Source organism: Stomoxys calcitrans, chromosome 2, assembly GCF_963082655.1.
Source record: "Stomoxys calcitrans chromosome 2, idStoCalc2.1, whole genome shotgun sequence".
Taxonomy (NCBI): Eukaryota; Metazoa; Arthropoda; class Insecta; order Diptera; family Muscidae; genus Stomoxys; species Stomoxys calcitrans.
The window spans coordinates 123845353-123868319 of NC_081553.1; the positions used below are offsets into that span (position 1 = coordinate 123845353).

A 22967-nucleotide genomic window follows, 5' to 3' on the forward strand; every position below is an offset into this window, starting at 1 on the left:
AAATTACCCAAAATCTGACGAATACATATATAGAAGCTATATCTAATTCTAAACCGATTTCAAGCAAACTCCTCAGATAATGTGGTAGACGTCGGGAAAAGCTTTGTGCAAAAATTTGTCAAGATTGGTCAATAAATGCGCTAGCTGTAACTCTAGAAGTTAAAATCGGGCGATATATATATATGGGAGCTATATCCAAATCTGAACCGATTTCAATAGGCTTCGTCTCTAGGCCGAAAAACATGCCCATACCAAATTTGAAGACGATCGGAAGAAAACTGCGACCTGTAGTTTGTTCACAAATTAACATGGACAGAAGTGCATAGCTAAATCGAATCAGAATGTTATTCTGTGTTGATCGGTATACTTATCAATGGGCCTATTCCTCTTCCTTCTGGGTGTATCAAACAAATGCACTAATTTATAATACCCTGTACCACACTAGTGATATTTTTTCAATCAATACTATCGAAAAAGTTAAATTTTATGACATTGCGCCCTCTATATCGATACTATCGATATTTATTATTAGAAATATCGAAAATATCGAATGTTGCAATTATTGATAGTTTATCAGCTCTACTTTTAAGTGCGTCTAAGACGCAAAAATCCGAGTCCGAAAGCCCGAAGGTGTATTGAGAATAGCACTTTTTATTTTAGTTTGAAATATAGGTGATGGGAAATTATCGATACTATAGATATTTATTATTAGAAATATCAAATGTTGCGATTATCGATAATTTGCCAGATCTACTTTAAAGTGCTTCTAAGAAGCAAAAATCTGAGTCCGAAAGCCCGAAGGTGTATTGAGAATAGCATATGACTGGGCAAAACCTAGGGATCGCATGGTTAATCCATAAAAGACTTACATCTACCTATATACTAGGAAGTCAAAAGTGAATAAATTCGAGGTGATCTTGATTAGGAAATTGAACAGCAATTGTCTCATCTGGGAGCGTACTGAAAAGGATAACAGATGTTGGTCACTTTGTAGGCATGTGATGGGGCCTAAGTCTGAAGATAGTGTACTGACTCTACAATAGCGTGGTAGAGTCAGTCAATATTATCATGTCAGGTAGCATGAAGGACAGCGTTGGAGAAGAAGTGCAACTTAAGGATATTGAAACAGGTTCGAAAAACGTGTTTCTCGATATAGGTTGGGCAGTGAAAGCCACAGATACACGGGCACTCAAAATAACCCTAGATATACGACCCAAAGATATAACAGAATAAGTATGAGGCAACCATTGTGGCTGTGAAATGGGAGAGTGGATAGAAAATAGGAACTAGCAGGACACCTGATTTGATTGGAACAGCTTTCGGATCAGAAACCTGAGTTTTGGATCGCAAATTTGGAATTGAATTTGAAAAGGAAACGGAACAGAAAACACCACATCCAAATCCATATAGAGAAGACTCACAGATGTTGGGACTATGTAGGCGGGCCGTAGGATTGAGATAGGGCTTTACTCCGAATTTAGACCACTGGCACTATAAGACTTTAATTAGATCAATACTAACTTACGCCTTTATAGCATGGAAAATGTCAATTCCGAGAAAGGGCAATGTAGGGACATTTCAACAAGATAGGAAAATGTGTTATCTAAGGCATTGAAGACAATTCCAGATGTCTGATCCATAGACATACGCATTAAGTTAAATATGAAGCAGCCACTTCGGCTATAAGACTTAAGGCGATGCAAGGTGTAAAGAAGATAGGCACTGGTAGGAAATCTGACTGAATAAGAATAGGTTTCGCATCGGATACTTTAAACTACACTCGAGTTCGAGTGGAAGTCTCAGTTACCAGCGACATAGACTTCGGCTGACGGAACTCTGGTATTGTCATCTGGTAGTTTATGCTACATGGCTGGATCGAAGCTATAGAAAACAAGTAAAAACGTGCTAAGTTCGGCCAGGTCGAATCATTGAAAACCACCATCATGGGTTTTGCTTAAAATTTACACTAAATAAAATTAGTTGAGAGGCATAAGTATCAAATTTCTGCCAAACCAAGGGAAAATTAAACCTTCGACCGAACCGAGCTGATGTAGCTCGCAAATCGGTTTATATGCGAGCTACATCAGATTAAAGACCGATTTGGTACAGTCCAAATCGGCACAGTTGTTGGAAATTGTAACAAAGCAGAACGTTGAAAATTTAAGCAAAATCGGACAAAAATTTAGGCTTTCTGGGGATCCAGACGTGAAATCGAGAGATCGGTTTCTATGGGAGCTATATCAGGTTATAGACCGATTTCAACTGTACTTGGCACAGTTATTAGAAGTTGTAAAAGAAAACTTCATGCAAGATTTTAGCCAAATCGAACCAAAATTATGCAAGGGCTCAAAATGTCAAATCGAGAGATCGGTTTATATGGGAGCTATATCAGGTTATAGACCGATTTCAACCATACTTGGCACAGTTATAAGAAGTTGTAACAAAACACAACATGCAAAATTTTAGTCAAACCGGACAAGAAATGTGGATTCCAGGGTCTCAATATGTCAAATCAGGAGATCGGGTTATATCTTAGCTATATAAGGTTATAGACCGAATTCAACCGTACTTAATACAGCTAATGGGCGTCGTAACAGAACACTATATGCAAAACTTAAGCCCAATCGGAGAAGAATTACGGCTTCTAGGAGCTAAATATGCCTGATCGAGAGATCGGTTATATGGGAGCTATATCCAAATCTGGACCGATATGGTCCATTTGCAATATCCAATGACCTACACAAATAAGATGTATCTGTACAAAATTTCAAGCAGCTAGCTTTATGCGTTCGATCGCTACCATGATTTCAATAGACGAAAGGAGGGACATGGTTAGATCGAAAAAGGAGAAAGGGAATGGCATTTATGCAAAAAAGCTGAGGCTGTACACAGCATATGCAGCATTTCTTATGCCATTGTCCAGTTACCTAATCTAGTACCTTACCTAATCTAGTATCGTACCTAATCTAGTATCTTATCTAATCTATTACCTTACCTAATCTAGTACCTTACCTCATCTAGTAAGGTTTTAGTGGAAATTCGAAATCAGGCTCACTTAGCCATTTCTGGCCATTGAAGAACCGGAGAAGGGAGATGCCGTCTACAATCGATTTGGCTTGTTCAACGATAGAAAGTAGACGGTATTTCGCATCTCCGAAGTGAACACATTCAGACAAGTGTTCAAAGATTTAAGAACCTAAATTAGAACTTCATCTTGCCAGTTCAGGACAGGCGTACAGCAGTTATTCCCTGTTTTCTCTTTCGCGAAGTTCTTACAGCTTTTCTGCAGAAATCTTGCACTTGCAACCTTTAGTCTTTAAGCGTGTTTTTCAGCCATGGCGGACAAGATGAGTGAGGCTTCTGGTAAATTCCACAGCAGAAAGTCGGTGGATCTCTTCTAGTTTATATCGGACCATCTATACTTGGAGTGTTTACAGTTCACATAACAAGAAACGGGAGCATTGCACTCATATAGCATGTTCAGGCTCAATGATATGAGACGAGACCTTATTTTTAAAGCCAAGTCCGAACGGCGTGCCGCAGTGTGAGACCTCTTTGGGGCATGCCAAAGTACTTCACAAATGCCGCCATCATTTGGAGGGGAAAACCACCGCCACAGAAATATGTTCAGATGTTCTCGTCAGGATTTGAAACTAGGTTTTCAGTGTCGTAGGCGGACATGATAAACTCTGCTATTCGGTGGCCTCCAATTTTCGTTAAGGTACTTATAATCACATTACACTTTGAAGTTTGTTGTTTTATATCTAATCAATTGATCCTCATTTTGAACATTATTTTTGGCATTTTTTATTCTTTTCGAAACCTTTCATTTGGTGTCTGTGTGCATCACAGTAATTCATACATGTTAATATTATATTTGTAATATTTTAAAGCATGTATGACTAATTATTTACCACCATGTTCACAATTGTAACGTTACAGTTTGCCTTTTTTTATTTTTATTTCTAATTTCTTTTGTATTTGTCGTTGTTATAGTTGAGTTAGAGAAGACAGATTTTTGAAGTATAGCAAAGATAGTTTGAAGAAAGTTACGGAAGTGAAGATAAGTACAAACATACACATTTATATATATTCATATTTCTATTGTATGTATATAGAAAGTATTGCTGGTGTTGCGTTTTTGTTAAGCATTTAAATCGTTTGTGTGACGAAGAAAAAAAATATATATATATAATCGAAAATTTTGCTGTTGGTAAAAGTATGATTTTTATCGGTGGGGTGTGGTGTTATAGGAGATTTTGTTGTGTTGGCTTGTTGGTAACACATACACACGTACACTTAAAAAGAAATACTCTATTTATAGAAAAGTCGACTACAATATAATTTTGTTTTCAATCTCAAACATTCTCAGTTGCTGATGTTGTTGTAGTTATTTAAGATAAGATAATATCGTGTTTTTACATAGTAAATGAAGTTGAGCAAGAAGGTTGTTTTGAGAAGAAATCGATAGATAGTGTGTAACAGTTTAGAGGTAGGCTTAACATTGAAGTTAGTTGTACGTTGTAGAAAATGGAAAATTATTTTTGGTGTGTATTATTCGTAGTTTTTTTTTCTTTTTTTTTAATTTTTGTTTGGAAGAGAGATAGTAGTTAGTTCATTTAGAATAGATAATAGGCGTAAAGGTGTGTTGTTTTAAGTTGATTAGGAAAACTGGTGTTTTTTATTTTTCTGAAAAGATAGAATAGCCGAAAATAATGGTAATTGAAAATTGAACTTACTCGTGAAATCATCAAGTTCTTCTTGCTCTGCCTCGGCAGCCAATTCTTCCGGCGTTTTCTTTTTCCGCATCAGGGGATTAGGCTCCTCTTGTGGCATCATTTGTTGTTCTACTACCTCTTCTTTCTTCTTGATGTTATACTGGAAAATAGAAAACAAATGATTGTTAAGAATGGAGAGAAAAGAAAACAGATACTCTATAGAATTATTATAACACATTACTATCCCTAAAAGTATATTCTATTAAAGGTCAACAGTAGCCTCTGCCTTGGTGAAAGTTATTCAGAGGTAGTCCCCCAGCTGAACAAAATGAAGACGAATTAGGATAACCACTCTCTTTTAGACCTAAAAAAGGGATACACGAATGCTCTGAACAACTTGCTTAAGTCTGCATGTCCGGTAGCCATAGGGCAATACACCAACCGCCATGTTAATCCGCAAAACTTATTAGTCTGTGGAAGGTTTATAGAAGGCTCTTTAATTAAGCGAAAGCCACAAGAGCACTGCAGGACTGGAATGAACGCATTGTGGATTCCATGATTAAGAGTAGGACATCCACCGAATTGCTCAGATACAAGCCGCATACCTATGTCGATATAACAGAAAATTCCTTCGATACTAAAAGGTACTCGCTTGACATCGAGCAGGTTTTTAAAAATGTAAGACCAACACACAGATCTTATTCTTAGATCAGTAGCAGGTGCATTGGGTTTGAACTAACTGGATAAACTATATGCTAAGGAACAGGTGGATTATAAGACCTTTTGTTTTGTTGAAATAGTAATGCCATATCTTATATAACAAACAAACAAACAAATAAAGGGTCCCATGACATAAAGATAAGTGAGAAAGTGACACAGGGCAAGACAGAGGATTGGCATTTTATCGTCAATCCTATGAGTGATCTGCATATTTCACCTATAATGGATCCTGACTGTGGAGAGTTTGGAGTTTGGAATCCGAACCAGCTATGCAAAAACACCGAAAGGGTCTTGGAGATAGCATACGACTGGACCTAGGGATCTCAATTGTGGGTCCCATGGCATAAAGATAAGTGAGAAAGTGACACAGGGCAAGACAGAGGAGAGGCACTTTATCGTCAATCTTATGGCACTTTATCGTCAATCTTACCTTTAATGGATCCTGACTGTGAAGGGTTTGGAGTTTGGCATCCGAACCAGCTATGCAAAAAGACCGAAAGGGTCTTAGAGATGGCATACGACTAGACTAGACCTAGGGGTCTCAATTTTGAACCAGATAAGACTGAAATCTGACTGTTTATGAGGAGACAATGGTGGTTCAATTTGGCACACCAGCAATTCTCAACAAAAAGATTTCGTAATATGACAGGGTCAAATGCTGAGGAGTGATCTTGGACAAGAAACTGAATAGGAAGTGTCACATTTGGGAGCGTACCGAGAAGACTCTCAGATTTTGTGCACTATGAAGACGGGCCGTTAGCTCGAAATGGAGCCTGAATCCAAGGTTATTCCACTAGATCTACAGGAGCGTGCGTACCTTCTTACGCATCAGTAGTTTGGTAGACTACGATGAAAAAAAATGCAGCATAAGGACAATACAACAGGTTCAGAGAACATATTTTATTGATGATGGGGCGATGAGAACCACGCTCACTGGGGCACTGGATACTGTTCTAAATGCCGGACCCATAAACATAGAGGCTATGCCGCGTCTATAAGACCTAAGACTATAAGAGAATGGTTAGATGATGGGAGCATGTCATACCATCGCGGTATAATAGAGGTGAAGTTAGGAAACCTGGATGGAATGGAACAGGTTTCGGATTGGATGCTTGAGTCGATATTTATGATCGAGTACAAGGCACAACTGCAGCTTGGATACCAGTCTTGGATTGACGGAACTCAGGTATTGCGATTTGTAAGTTCATGCATATTGAGGACCCAGGGACTGAGAACCGGCGGAGATCCGGGCTATCATGAAATGCGTTAGGTGTTATGGTTATTAATGCGAGGACGTCGGTGGGAACATTATAACAGACAGTAAACTGATCATCAACTAACAGTCTTGGAGTGTAATGATATGTCTACATTAACTCGTTTTGAAAAACATTTAAACCGGTCACCCCAGTTGAGGTGTTTTGAAAATTGCACTTTTTCACATCCAACATTATTGCAATGATGCACTTTGTTAAGATTTATTTTTATACCCTCCCCCATAGGTTGGGGCTATACTAATTTCGTCATTCTGTTTGTAACTCCTCGAAATATTCGTCTAAGACCTCATAAAGTATATATATTCTTGATCGTCATGACATCTTAAGTCGATATAGCCATGTCCGTCCCGTAGCCGCTTGAAATTTTGTACAAATACTTTTTATAAGCGTAAGTCGGTTGGGATTCTAAATGAGCCATATCGGCCTATGTTTTGATATAGCTGCCATATAAACCGATCTTGGATCTTGATTTCTTAAGCCACCAGAGGGCGCAATTCTTATTCGATTTGGCTGAAATTTTGCATGACGTGATTTGTTATGACTTCCAAAAACTGTGCTAAGAATGGTTCAAATCGGTCCATAACCTGATATAGCTGCCGATCCGATCTAGGGTCTTAACTGGGCGCAATTGTAATCCGATTTAGATGAAATTTTGCGTGAGGCGTTTTGTTATGACTTCCAACAACTGTGCCAAGAATGGCTTAAATCGGTTCATAACCTGGTATAGCTGCCATATAAACCGATCTTGGATCTTGATTTCTTAAGCCACCAGAGGGCGCAATTCTTATTCGATTTGGCTGAAATTTTGCATGACGTGATTTGTTATGACTTCCAAAAACTGTGCTAAGAATGGTTCAAATCGGTCCATAACCTGATATAGCTGCCGATCCGATCTAGGGTCTTAACTGGGCGCAATTGTAATCCGATTTAGATGAAATTTTGCGTGAGGCGTTTTGTTATGACTTCCAACAACTGTCCTAAGAATGGTTAAAATCGATCCACAATCTGAAATAGCTGCCATATTAACCAATCTGGGGTCTTGACTTCTTGAGCCACTACAGGGCGCAATTATTATCCGATTGATCTGAAATTCTGCGTGAGGGGGTTTCTAATGGCTTTCAACAACTGTGCCAAGTATGGTTTAATTCGGTTCATAACCTGGTATAGCTGCCATATAAATCGATCTGGGGACTTGACTTTTTGAGCCTCTACAGGGAACAAGTCCCATCCGATTTGGCTGAAATTTAGCATGACGTGTATTGTTATGACTTTCAACAACTGTGCTAAATATGTTTAAAATCTGTCCACAATCTGATATAGCTGCCATACAAACTGATCTGGGGTCTTGACTTCTTGAGTCACTAGAGGGCGAAATTATTATCCGATAAAGCTGAAATTCTGCGTGAGGGGGTTTCTAATGGCTTTCAACAACTGTGCAATGTATGGTTTAAATCGGTTCATAACCTGGTATAGCTGCCATATAAATCGATCTGGGGACTTGACTTTTTGAGCCTCTACAGGGAACAAGTCCCATCCGATTTGGCTGAAATTTAGCATGACGTGTATTGTTATGACTTTCAACAACTGTGCTAAGTATGGTTCAAATCGGTCCATAACCTGATATAGCTGCCATATAAACCGATCTTGGGTCTTGACTTCTTGAGCCTCTAGAGGAATTATTATCCGATAAAGCTGAAATTCTGCGTGAGGGGGTTTGTAATGGATTTCAACAACTGTGCCAAGTATGGTTTAAATCGGTTCATAACCCGGTATAGCTGCCATATAAATCGATCTGGGGACTTGACTTCTTGAGCCTCTGTACGGAGCAATTCCTATCCGATTTGGCTGAAATTCTGTATGACGTGTTTTGTTATGGCTTTCAACAATTGAGTTAAGTATGGTTCAAATCGGTCAATAACCTGATATAGCTGCCATATAAACCGATCTGGGATTTTGACTTTTTGAGCCTCTAGAGGTCGCAATTATTATCCGATTTAGCTGAAATTTGGTACGACGGTTCCTCCCATGACCATCAACATACGCGTTTATTATGGTCTTAATCGGTCTATAGCCTGATGCAGCTCCCATATAAATCGATCTCTCTATTTTACTTATTGAGCCTCCAAAGGACGCAATTCTTATTCGAATTGGTTGACATTTTTCACAGGTCTCCAACATATAATTGAATTGAGGTCCGAACCGGACTATATCTTGATATCGCTCCAATAGCAGAGCAAATCTTTTCTTTTATCCTTTTTTGCTTAAGAAGAGATGCCGGAAAAAGAACTCGACAAATGCGATCCATAGTGGAGGGTATATAAGATTCGGCCCGGCCACACTTGGCACGCTTTTACTTGTTTTATTTGAAAAATTCGATTTTTATCATTCGACATTATTCAGGGCTGAGTTTATTTAGAACAATTTGGGCATTTATTTGTGATCACATGCTTTGAATGAATTTTTTTGTGGAAAACGAGTCGTTTTGCCCTCGTAAATTGTAAAGGAAAAACGAGTCATTTTCAGAGCATTATAATGGGAAAAAATCGTTTGCTCATCACAGCTTTGGTCTGAACATATTATAAGAAGGAGATTAAAGCCTTCTCTGAGGATGGCACTGGTAAGGGATGATGAAAGAGCAAATGAAACAGTTACTTTAAATAACTTTACACAACAACTTTACGTACACAAAACTACATAACACTAAAGTAACTGCCTTCTTTTCAAATAATTTCTGTTTTGGGGAGATATTGGGGAGCCTTCTGCAACTCACCATTCCAAATTTCTGCGAAATCGGATAGTAGCATCTTCACATTAAAGCTACCTTCAATTACTTTAAGCCTATGCAATCGCCACTAAGGAACTGCAAACTGTAGGCCTCAATACAACCGTAAAAAAGTTTATTAATAATTTATTTGCTAAAAGATGTATTACGACCGGCTTGGGATCTGTTGTTAACCTAAATAATTTAATTACATTAAATTTGTTACAACTTTTTGATTTATCAAAAAATCTAAACCCCCCCTTAACAGAAATACTTGAACAAAATTTCAGCTGAGATGAAAAGCGTTAGCAAATAATTGTTTCAATGACTATGTGATACAGCGTAAAGAAACACAAAAAACCTATGGGCATTTTATTTTCAATCTTAAATTACAATTAAATACACTTTCATCGGCAAATATAATATTATCAGGCAATTACTCTTTCAATGCCGCCTACGACCAGCCCAACTGCCTGCCTACGGGCGATACAACTTATTACAGAATCCTCGTGATTAGCAGTGAGTGTATAGCGTTTTGTTAATTAACTCAATAAAACTTAAATTAATAGCGTCGAAAACGCACACAATCCAGACAACAAGAAAACGGGACTTTTCAAGGAAAGCACCTAGAAAGCCAACTGTATGGCAAAGTTTCGATGTTGGGAGTAACCGCACTCACACACACACACACACAGCTAGCGATTGTTGACTCTACCAATACACATGCTCATACCCGCACACCCACAATAAACATTTAGGGGTATTACATGGTCTTCCCACTCGACATGTACCTAGTACTGTCTAATTTAGTTCAGGTTTATCCCTTGTGTAAGCACTGTGGGCTGGTGTGGTGGCTCCGACAGTATTTTATTGATGAACTTCATTAATGTTTTCCAAGCCAATATTCAGTGTGTGTGTGTGTGTGTGTGTGTGTGTGTGTGAGTGTTTGTGTGAGTGTTTGTGTGAGAGAGTATACGATTACTGTGGCAAACTTACGAGATAGCCTTGTGCTAACCATCGATTGTTCCTTAGTTAAGCAAATACATAATTTGCTGTTAACGACCAGCATACACTTCGTATTTGCCATCTCTCCACGGCCTACTAATCGTGTGTATATTTACACACTTTCCTTAAGCGCCCGTTGCGTGAGTTGCTGAGTTAATTTTGCCAAAATCAATGGAAATTAGTGGCATGTCCTTAGACTCAAGAAATCGCCTATAAGTAGTTTCATGAATTAAATGTCCTTTTGAGCAAAAAGTATATGCTAGTTATTTAAGATACATTTTGAATTAATTTGAATGTCTTCGCTTTTATTTAACTGAAAGTTAAGTTTATTTAGAGGCAGAGAGCTAGAGCTAGAGTTGAGTTGGTAGCGAGATCGATTAAGCAGTGCTAGGTTTGTGGGCTCGATTGGAACTTAAGGCTTTGGTCTGGCATAACAATGGACAATAAGTATCTCAGTAGTCCAATATAAGAAAAACACAATAACTTTACCTAACTTACAAGTATGGGTTGCCCAAAAAGTAATTGCGGATTTTTTAAAAGAAAGTAAATGCATTTTTAATAAAACTTAGAATGAACTTTAATCAAGTATACTTTTTTACACTTTTTTTCTAAAGCAAGCTAAAAATAACAGCTGGTAACAGACAGAAGAAAGAATGCAATTACAGAGCTACAAGCCGTTGAAAAAATTTGTCAACGCCGACTATATGAAAAATCCGCCATTACTTTTTGGGCAACCCAATATTTATGCATTATAAAATGCTATTTATATAGATTTGCGATTTTCATAAAACGAAAGGGTCTAGATAAGCAGCATGAGGGCTGTTTTACAAAATTATGTCCTAATCATCAAATTTTTATCATCAAAAACGGTTTTATAGTTTTTAAAGTATTCCCAGTATGATTAATGCACTTTTGCATGCTCTTAAACCAATGTCGAAGCACTTTTCCGATTGAGACATCTCCAAAACATGGCTATAGAACGCTTCAACAGCATTTTCTGGCAACGAAAGTCATTGACCACCCATTTTTACCTTAATGGGGTACCATGTCTGGGCTGTATAGCGCGGCAAAAAGACGCTGATGTGTGAGAGCTCCCATTATCATGGTGAACAATGATTCGTCTTGTCTTGTTCGTTTTTCGAATTTCTTGTGATGGACCACTTAGAATTGACCTTCTACGTTGCTCGAGCGGAACAGTCGCCACATGAATAGTTATGCCGAAGAAACAGGCGACCATTTGCTTTGAAGTGTTTCTTCCACGAACACCTTACGTTGGGATTGGCTCGACTTTAAAGTCCCACACGGTCGATTGCTGGTTGTGTTTCGGGCTTATAAGCATAGACAAACGATTTGCCACCTGTGACGATCTTAGCACTAATCGACAATACTCTTTTTTTGAGCGATTGCCAAATTCTGCGGAGTCCAATAAAAACAAATCTTTCTTACGGCAAGGTGTTCAAACAAAAGCAAATGTATGCTGGTTGCAGAAATGCCAAAGGAGGTATGTCGCATGACGATCTTGCATTATAAGGTCACGCACGATATCCATGACAGCTTTCTTCAAAGTTATGAGCAATAGTGTTGTCATTTAGATTATTTTTGTCTAAGCTTATATAATTGATGATTGATTGAGTAATTTGTCGAAGAATTCCGCTGATGAAGGGATTCCGGATGAAGCGAGTCCGGTCCTCTTTACGAACAAATTTTTGAAAACACTTTAATTTAAAACCGGATCGTAAGAGGACGAGGCTATTACTGAAAGGAAGTAAGAAGGAGGTCAGTATAGCTATTGGTATCATGATGGGACACATAGGACTACGAGCTCACATATGCAAAATCGGTGCGGCAAGTGATAGCATGTGGGGAAGAAGATGAGACGTTAGAGCATTTCCAATGTCATTGCTCGACTTTTGCGGCTAACAGACACCGGTACTTAGGTGAGACACGATACCAAACATGAATCAACTTAGAGTGGTATGGAAAACAATTAAAGACTTTGTAAGTAGCACGGAATTCCTAACTCAAACTTCTTTTCGAGGTTTCTTTTTAGTTTTTTAGTTTTTAGAGCGCACAACAAGCCGATTACTTGCTAAGGTGTATGTCCATAGTGTGGCGGTTAAGGCGGTGCCGAGGTAGGTAAAGTTGCGGACAGTCTCAAAATTGTGGTTCCCAACATTCCACATTTTTATATCCTACACCACTACTGTGGTACAGGGTATTACTTAGTGCATTTGTTTGAAACAGCGAAAAGGAAGCGAGATAGACCCATTGATAAGTATACCAATCGACTCAGAATCACTTTCTGATTCGATTTAGCTTTGTCTTTGCGTCCGTCTGTCCATGTTGATTTGTGTACAAACCACAGGTCGCAATTTTCATCCGATCGTCTTCAAATTTGGTATGGGCATGTTTTTCGGCCTTTAGACGAAGCCTATTGAAATTAGAAGAAATCGGTTCAGATTTGGATATAGCTCCCATATATATGTTCTTCCGATTTGGAGTAATACAGCAATAAAATGGCCATTTGTTGACCGATTCTATTGAAATTTGGTACAAAGGATTTTCTTATGACTCGCAATATTACTGGTGAATTTCATAGAAATCGATTCAGATTTAAATATAACACCCATAAATATGTTCGTCCGATTTGCAGTAATACAGCAATAAAATGGTCATTTGTTAACCGATTCTCTCGGAATTTGGCAGGAAGGATTTTCTTTTGACTTTCAATATTATTGGTGAATTTCCTAGAAATCTGTTCAGATTTAGGTATATCTCATATATATATATATATATATATATATATATATATATATATATATATATATATATATATATATATATGTAAAATGGATACTTTCGGGACAATTTTTCTGTATAATGTATGTTTCGAGGACATTTGTATACTTTGGGGACTGTCCCCAAAATTTCCGTCTATATTATGGATGTTTTGAGGACACCGATACATTGGGGACACTTTTTGCTTTACGATTTTATGACTTTTTCTAGATTCTCCATAATTTTTATCACTAAAATAACACTTATTTTTCATATATACTCTTGTTCTCTATAAAAAATAAGTCGTTTTTTAAGTTTATTTTTGCTCATCGTGTTGCCAGAATGGTTTCGTGTAAAACAGTAACCTACAAAATCAACCCTGTTGTTTCAATGTTACCACCTCAGGGTGGTAATTCAGAGTATTGCCGCAATGTCGCCAAAATCACTCAGATTTAATATTGGATTAGTTCGTGTACTCGCCGCAATTAAAACAGAGCGCTGTAATGAATTCGGCTATTTTAGTGCCACGACATCTACTTTTTACGTGGGTACATTTTTTTGGGCTCATTGTAACTATAACATAGAAAGCAGCATCGCTCTGTATATAAAATTCATAGTGTGTTTGCTCGTCTGTTTGTTTGAAACTCGAAAACGACCAAACCAATGGTCGTGAAATTTCCACAGATTGTGTAAAATGGTCTGGAAGGAATAATAGGCTATATAAATTTTTGATATCGAGGTCGGGTCGGAGCCTTCCCCTTACCCTGAAAATAACCACCAAAATTAAAAGTGGATCGATTGTAACAATATTGGACTCAAATTAACGGTATTTCGGAGTAGAAAATAAAACATATTAAAATTTCAAGCATATACACTGATCGAGGCAACAAACAGTGGGATAGAACCGAAAAAAACTAGTAGGAAATATGACATATGAGAACGGATAGAGATACCTATTTGAATTTTAAAGACCAAAAATAAAATCTGCTCGAAAGTTTTTTTTGGAGAAACCCATAATACCAATTTTGGTCAGAGATAGTTTCCAAATCGGTATTTTTTAGTAAATTTTCTGTGAAGGTTACAAATATGGTCAAGCCAATTCGCATGGGACTCGCCCCTCCACAAAAACCTTGAACGAACATATAGACCGATCGAGGCAACATACAGCGGGATAGAACCGAAAAAAACTAGTAGAAAACATGCCCTATGAAAACAGATAGAGATAACTATTTTAATTTTGAAATGGTCAAGGCCCTACGTAGTGTAAGCGTTTCGCCGCAAGACCCTTAAGTTGGTCACCTCGGAATTAGAAAAATTGTTCCGGCTGCCAAATCATCATTTGTGGTCCGACTTCTAAAATTCATTTTTTGCTGAATAGAAAAAAAAACAAATAAAGATATCTTAATAATTCTGTTTGATATTTGCAGATGTAAGTGTATTTAAAAGACCAAAATTAAATTTTGCCTGTAAGTTTTTACAGAGCTAAGATAGTTTCCAAATCGGCATTTTTTTAGAAAATTTTCTGTAGAGTCTACATATATGGTTTGGTGCAAAAAATTGTTTGCATGGGTTCAGGGGACATATGAAGTAAAACAAGTAAAAAGGCGTTAAGTTCGGCCGGGCCGAACTTTCGATACCCACCACCTCGGCTATATATGTAAACCACCTTTCATCAAAATTCGGTGAAAATTGCATACCTTATGCCCCATAGCAGCTATATCAATATATATTCCGATTTGGAGCTGATAAATACTAATAAGTAAAAGTTATTGTTCAATTGTATTGTATATAACAAAATATTGGTCTTTTTAGAAGTTATATATAAAAATGAACCGATCTGAACTATATACGACACGGATGTCGAAAAGCATAACATAAGTCAGTGTGTCAAATTTCAGTGCAATCGGATTAAACATGCGCCTTTTATGGGGCCAAGGCTTTAAATCGAGAGATCGGTCTATATGACAGCTATATGCAAATCTTGATCGATCTAGACCAAATTGCAGAAATATGTGGAGGGGCTTAACTTAACTCTTTGTCCCAAATTTCGGCAACATCGGACAATAAATGCGCTTTTTATGGCCCCAAAACCTAAAACCGAGAGATCGGTCTATATGGCAGCTATATCCAAATCTGGACCGATCTAAGCCAAATTGACGAAGGACGTTGAAGGGTCTAACACAATTCACTGTCCCAAATTTCAGCAAAATCGAATCATAAATGTGGCTTTTAGGCCTAAGACCCTAAATTGGAGGATCGGTCTATATGGCAGTCATATCCAAATCTGAACCGATCTGAGCCATATTAACGGAGGATATCGAAGGGCGTAAGACAACGTACTGTTCCAAATTTCAGCAAAATCGGATAATAAATGTGGCTTTTATGCGCCTATGACCCTAAATCGGAGGATCGGTCTATATGGCAGCTATATCCAAATCTGAACTGATCTGAGCCATATTGATGGAGGATATCGAAGAGCCTAAGACAACTCACTGCCCCAACTCACTGTCCCAAACTTCAGCAAAATCGGATAATATATGTGGCTTTTATTGACCTAAGACCCTAAATCGGCGGATCGGTCTATATGGGGGCTATATCAAGATATAGTCCGATATAGTCCGATTAACCTGCTTATGGACAAAAAAAAGAATCCGTGCAAAGTTTAAGCTCAATATCTCTGTTTTTGAAGACTGTAGCGTGATTACAACAGACAGACGGGCGGACATGGCTAGATCGTCTTAGATTTTTAAGCTGATCAAGAATATATATACTTTATGGGGTCGGAAATGGATATTTCGATGTGTTGCAAACGGAATGACAAAATGAATATACCCCCATCCGTCGGTGGTGGGTATATAAATATTTGAGCTAATGGGAATCTAGGCTTTGCATTTTGAGATCTCGAGGGGGTTTCCAATTGTTTAATAAATAAATGGCCTATCCTAAAGTAACTTAAGCACCCGTTTAGGTTGACAAAGCTTGTTCAAATTTTACTTGAAAATTATCCATACTATTTCCTCGTTACAAAAAAATATATTGGTATTTAAGCTATTTTTTCAATTAAGAATAAATAATGAAAATACTTTGTTGGCCAAAAATGCAAAAAACACTTTTTGCGCATTCTGTGATTTTTAAGCTGTATAACTTTTAACTGAATTATCGCATGTGGACACTTTCTGCAGCAATTCATTTTAATGTTACTACCTCAGAGTTGATTTTTGCACTAGTTCAGAGTATCGCCACAATGTTGCCAAAGTCATACAGATTTAATATCGGATTAGTTCATGTACTCGCCGCATATAAACCAGAGCGCTATAACGAATTCAGCTATTTTAGTACCACGACATCTACTCTTTAACGCGGGTCAATTTTTTTGGGCCCATTATAACTATAACATAGAAAGAAACATCTCTCTATATACAAAAGTCATAGTGTGTTTATTTGTCCGTTTTTTTTTGAGATTTGAAAACGACTGAACCGATTTTCCTTAATTTTCCGCATACATACATTTTTAATATCGCTACATACATTATTAATATCGGAAGCGGGTCGGAACCTTGCCCCAAAAATAATTACCCTAAATTAAAAGTGGATCGATTGTAACAATATTGGACTCAAATTAACGGTATTTGGGAGTATATGAAATTATATGAAATTTTGAAGCTAATTCGCATAGGGCTGGCCCCACTATAAAACCCCCGACGGACGTGTAGACCGATCGAGACATCAACACAGTAGAAAATATGCCATATGAGAACAGATTCAGATAACTATTTGAATTTTGTAATGGTTAGAGCTGAAGTGATATCTAGATAATCTTCAAAATTTCAAGGCCCTAAGTTGTCCAAGCGTTTCAAATCATTGTGACCCGTCAAATGTCATTAGTGGCCAGATTTCAAAAATTGTTTTTGCTTGATAGGGCTCAAAAATTCTAAATAAAAATCAAATAGAGATATCTTAATAGTTCTTTTTGGATATTGCGGATAAAAGTGTATTTAAAAGACCAAAAATAAATTCTGCACGAAACTTTTTACAGAGATCCACAACCATACCCATACCCATTTCGTGCAAAAATAGTTTCCAAATCGGTATTTTTTAGTAAATTTTCAGTGGAGGCTATAAATATGGTTTGGTTCAAAAAATTTTGTGCATGAGTTTAGGAGACATATGAAGTAAAATATATTAGTCCTGTGGGGGACTTAACTTTATATTGTGAGAACTCGCGGGGTTTTTCTAATTGTTTTGATAAAAACTTGCCTATTTTGAGGCATATATAGCACCAGTTTAGGTTGACATATTTTGTTCAAGTTTCACTTAAAACGTATCTACAATATGCTTTTTTAATAAAGACTAATTAATGAAAATACCTTTTTTTGACCAAAAAAATCGCAAAAAATCACATTCTTTGATTTTAATTTTAAATCCACCAGTTCAAATCATGCATCAAAATGAAAATAAAGCTAACAAGTAAAAGCGTGCTAAGTTCGGCCGGGCCGAATCTTATATACCTTCCATTATGGATTGCATTTGTAGAGTTTTTTTTTCCCGGCATCTCTTCTTAGGCAAAACAGGATATAAGAAAAGATTTGCTCTGCTATTAGAACGATATCAAGACATGGTCCGGTTTGGACCACAATTAAATTATATGTTGGAGACCTGTGTAAAATGTCAGCCAATTCGAATAAGAATTGCACCCTTTGGGGCCTCAAGAAGTAAAATAGAGAGATCGATTTATATGGGAGCTGTATCGGGCTATAGACCGATTCAGACCATAATAAACACGTACGTTGATGGTCATGAGAGAATCCGTCGTACAAAATTTCAGGCAAATCGGATAATAATCGCGACCTCTAGAGGCTCAAGAAGTCAAGATCCCCAGATTTGAACCATACTTGGCACAGTTGTTGGATATCATGACAAAACACGTCGTGCGAAATTTCATTCCAATCGGATAAGAATTGCGCACTCTAGAGGCTCAAGGAGTCAAGACCCAAGATCGGTTTATATGGCAGCTATATCAGGTTATGAACCGATTTGAACCATACTTGGCACAGTTGTTGGATATCATAACAAAACACGTCGTGCCAAAATTCATTCAAATCGGATAAGAATTGCGCCCTCTAGAGGCTCAAGAAGTCAAGACCCAAGATCGGTTTATATGACAGCTATATCAAAACATGGACCGATATGGCCCATTTACAATAGCAACCGACCTACACTAATAAGAAGTATTTGTGCAAAATTTCAAGCGGCTAGCTTTACTCCTTCGGAAGTTAGCGTGTTTTCGACAGACAGACGGACAGGACGGACATGGCTAGATCGACATAAAATGTCACGACGATCAAGAATATTTATGCTTTATGGGGTCTCAGACGAATATTTCGAGTAGTTACAAACAGAATGACGAAATTAGTATACCCCCATCTTATAGTGGAGGGTATAAAAATCGTTCAAGTTACTCTAAACAACACAAATATGGCTTGTATGTAGAAACGTTCTGAGTAGGTATAACCTCAAAAATGTCAAGCTTTACGATAGAGCTGTCAGTTGGGAGATTACACCTGAAATATAAAAGACAACCCTCGTATGCAACAAGTGATGGGAACGTGGTCTGAAGAAAGGGCGTTTGAGTGAGTCTCTAGATGAGATATTGTTGGAATAGAATTCTGGGCGAATCGTGTAGTATTTGGAGGATAATAAACATGTATATAGGACTGATTTTGATATTTATAAAGTACGTTCCCAGCGGTGTTATTCATTACACAATTCCAGCTTGTATGTTGTGTGTTAAAGTCGCCAAAAATTAAAACATCAGTCTTTTTGCTATTTAACTTTATTAAGTCATCTTTAATGTGGGGTATAAGCAGATGTTATTATAACATTGTTCCCATTAATTAAATGTTTCTTTAGCCAAAAAATTGTGCTCGACAGCTTTTCTAATTCCAATGAACACAAAGCCACCATGAGTTCACCGATTTTGTAGCCTTCCATCTTGAATTTATGATGAGGTTTGAGAAATGTTTCATTTAAGAGAAAAACATATGATTTTGTTGTAAAAAGCAAAATTCAGCTACTTAATTGCTGAATTTTGTCGTTATGCCTTGGCAATTCCAGTGTATAACATGAATCTGATTTATGTTGAATAAAATAAAAGTTGAATAAAATAAAAGTAAAAGTATAAAGCATGACGCAACATCATTCCTAAAACTCTGAATTTATCATACCTATTCTGCACTGTTGTAGGCGATCAATAGCTTCAAAGTAAATATCATCATAACAAATTCATCATCGTTAAGTCGTCTACATCGTCTACTTGACTGCCTTGACTTGTAACGTTAGAGTATAGGTTGCAATTGCCAAATGGTTGAGTACTAAAATTTCTAGCTGATTGACGGCTAGCTGTTTGAACATATGGGGTTCTTAACCCACTAAATTTGAACCACGCTTTGTTCTAGATTAACATGTTGGATTATCAACAGCTGATCGAGAAGACAAACCTTTGTTTTTGTAACCAGCTTGAGGGAAATCATCTTGTTCTATGTAATATTCATACACACATCGTGTACCACAGGAAATTTTGTTCGTAACTCGATTACGCATTTGCATGTAATCTTTTCTACATGGACATTTTGGATCATCAGCATTATGGTTCACATTATTTAGGTTTCTCTTGGAACAGTTAAAATATTTGTATACAACAGGACCATCGCGTTGAGTCTGATTTAAAGTACAAACTGGGAGATCATGGTTACCGGCTCATGCAGGACAGACAGCTGTTCGGTGACAATTCCTAGAGCCATGACCAAACATTGCACATTTCGCAAATTGTGTGGGACCTTTGTTATTTTTAATTGGGCCACTTCACAACGATTCCATAGAAAAATCTAATTGTGCGAATTTTCTTTTTTGGAATTTGATGACGGCCGAATTCAATCATATATATCTCGTCGTCTTGAAATTGCTTTTGTTCCGATAGATTTTTTTTTGGAGCTAGTACTGCGACCCCAACTAAGGATTATTTTAGAAAAGATCATAGTTTGGCCAAAAAAAATTGGTGGAAACTTATCTCTTTTTATAGTAATTTCACAATCTCTTTACTTGCTGATTCCATATCTTCTATATCGAGCGCTTGATATCGATTGGCCGAATCGAGAACTGTAGCATTTCTTAGATATTTGAAAGGCGTTCGTTGGAAATAAACGCAACTCTACGTTTATTATTTCTTAGAAATACCATAATTTAATATTTTAAGGAAAACATTTTTAGCGCAGAAAAATTAACATGTGGTATCAGCTGATTACCAGAAAGGACTGTGATATTTTCATTTAAAATTCAGATGTTCCATTTGAATTTCAGTATCCCTCACTTTGAAGTGTAATTAAGAAAATACCAATTGAAATTTAGAATTCCGTTTGTAATTCAGAAATTTCATTTAAAATTTTGAAATTTCATTTCAAATTCAGAAATTTCATTTGAAATTCAGAAATTTCATTTGAAAATCAGAAATTTCATTTGAAATTCAGAAATTTCATTTGAAATTCAGAAATTTCATTTGAAATTCAGAAATTTCATTTGAAATTCAGAAATTTCATCGGAAATTCAGAAAATTCTTTTGAAATATAAAATATTTAATTTGAAATTCAGATACTTTATTTGAATTTCACAAAATGTCAATAAAAAATTCCGAATCTTTCAATTGAAATTTAGAATATTTCAATCGAAATTCAGGCTATGCCACTTTCAAGAGTAATTCAAAAACTAACAATTGAAATTCAGAAATTAAATTTATAATTCAGAAATTTTATTTTAAATTTTATTTTGTAGTTCAGAAATATTCTTTATATTCAGATATTTCATTTAAAATTTGGAATATTCCAATTGAAATTCAGAGTACTTCAATTGCGATTCAGACTACTCCACTTTCAAGTATAATTCAGAAAATACCATTTGAAATTGAGAAATTGCGTTTATAATGCGGAAATTTCATTTAAAATTCATATATTCTATTTGAAATTCAGATATTCCATTTGAAATTCAAACCACTCCACTTTCAAGTGTAATTCAGATATTCCAAGTACCAATAGCAATTCAGAAATTCCATTGTTAATTCAGAAATTTTATTTGAAATTCACATATTATATTTCAAAATTAAAAATTTCATTTCATATTCAGAAAGTCCATATAAAATTCGGAGTATTTCAATTAAAATTCAGATACTCCATCCGACATTCGGATATTCCATGTAAAGTTCAGATTTTATTTTTAATTCAGAATATGTTTTTTTGAAATTCAGAATATTTCAGTTGAATTTCAGAATATTTGAATTAAAATTAAAAATATTTCAACATAAATTCAGCTTACACAACTTTGAAGTGTAATTCACAAAATATCAATTGAAATTCAGAAACTCTATTTCTTATTCAGAAAATTAATTTCAAATTCAGATATTTTATTTGAAACTCAGAAATTCTATGTGATGTTCAGACACTCCATTTCAAATTCAGAATATTTATTATTATAAGGGGCTATGTTTTAAAAGCTGTGGGAAAGTTTTTTTAAAAAAAGTTCAGAAAAAATGCATTAAATCTTTACTTGGGTCGTTAGAACGGTCCATATAATTTATTTCATGCAAACCTTGACCGTGGCTGCGCCTCAAATGGTTCATCCGCTTAATCTAATTTTGGCATACTCTTTCCAACATTTCGGCCGGTATCTCACGAATAAATGATTTAATGTTGTCTTAAAATGCGTAAATTGAAGCGGGCCTGTCTGTATAGACATGAGCTTCAATACGGCCACACAAAAAAAGTCTAGAGGCGTTAAATCGCACGATATAGGCGGCCAATTGACCGGTCCCGAACGTGAAATAAAGTCCTCACCTAACTTGCCTCTCAATAAGTCCATTGTTACGTGTGCACCGTCTTGTTGAATGGCACCGTCTTGTTGAAACCATGTGTCATGCAAGTCAAGCTCTTGTTTTTGGGCAAAAAATTTTAGATATCGTCTCACGGTAGAGCTCACTATTCACATGTACGTTGCGATTCGCATCATCTTTGAAGAAGTACGATCCAATGATGCCACCAGCCCATAAACCGCACCAAATTGTGACTTTTTCTGGATGCATCGGTAGCTCTTGCAATGCTTCTGGCTGATCTTCACTCCAAAATCGACAATTCTGCTTATGAACTTTTTTAACAGATAACTTTTTTTGATAATAAAATTAAATAATTTGCAAGCGTTGTTTGTTTGCAAGACGATTCATGGTTAAATTGTAGACCAATCTGAAGATGTTTGACAGTGAAACAAAACACGAAATGTGCGTGAGCAGTGAAAACCAGTGTTGTCGAAAAGATAATAGCTAAAAAATCACCATTTATTATATGAACGATTGAATTTCAGATATTTTGAGTTTCAAAATATATTAATTGAAATACAGATATTCCATTTGATATTCTATTCCAGATATTATATTTTATAATTTCAATTAAGATTGCGATATTTTTTTTAAATTCAGAATGTGTTTATTAAAACTCAGACATTCCATTTGAAATTTCAATTAGAATCCAGAATATTTCAATTGAAATTCAGACTCCATAAAATACCAATTGAAATTGAGAAATTCAATCTGTAATTCAGAAAGTTCATTTGAAGTTCAGAAATTCCGTATGATATCCATACAGTCCTTTTGAAATTCTGAATAATTCATTTAAA

General features: G+C 36.4%; 1 protein-coding gene across 8 annotated transcripts in view; it reads right to left on the bottom strand.

Annotated features, from left to right (window-relative positions):
• The window catches only part of LOC106083935 (complexin), a 774169-nt gene that overhangs the window by 25188 nt on the left and 726014 nt on the right, over positions 1–22967 (bottom strand). For all 8 annotated transcript variants that reach the window (XM_059361846.1, XM_059361845.1, XM_059361844.1 and 5 more), the window contains one exon: positions 4740–4878. In XM_059361846.1, the coding sequence (XP_059217829.1) occupies positions 4740–4878 (139 nt within the window). The remainder of the gene's footprint in view (positions 1–4739; positions 4879–22967) is intronic.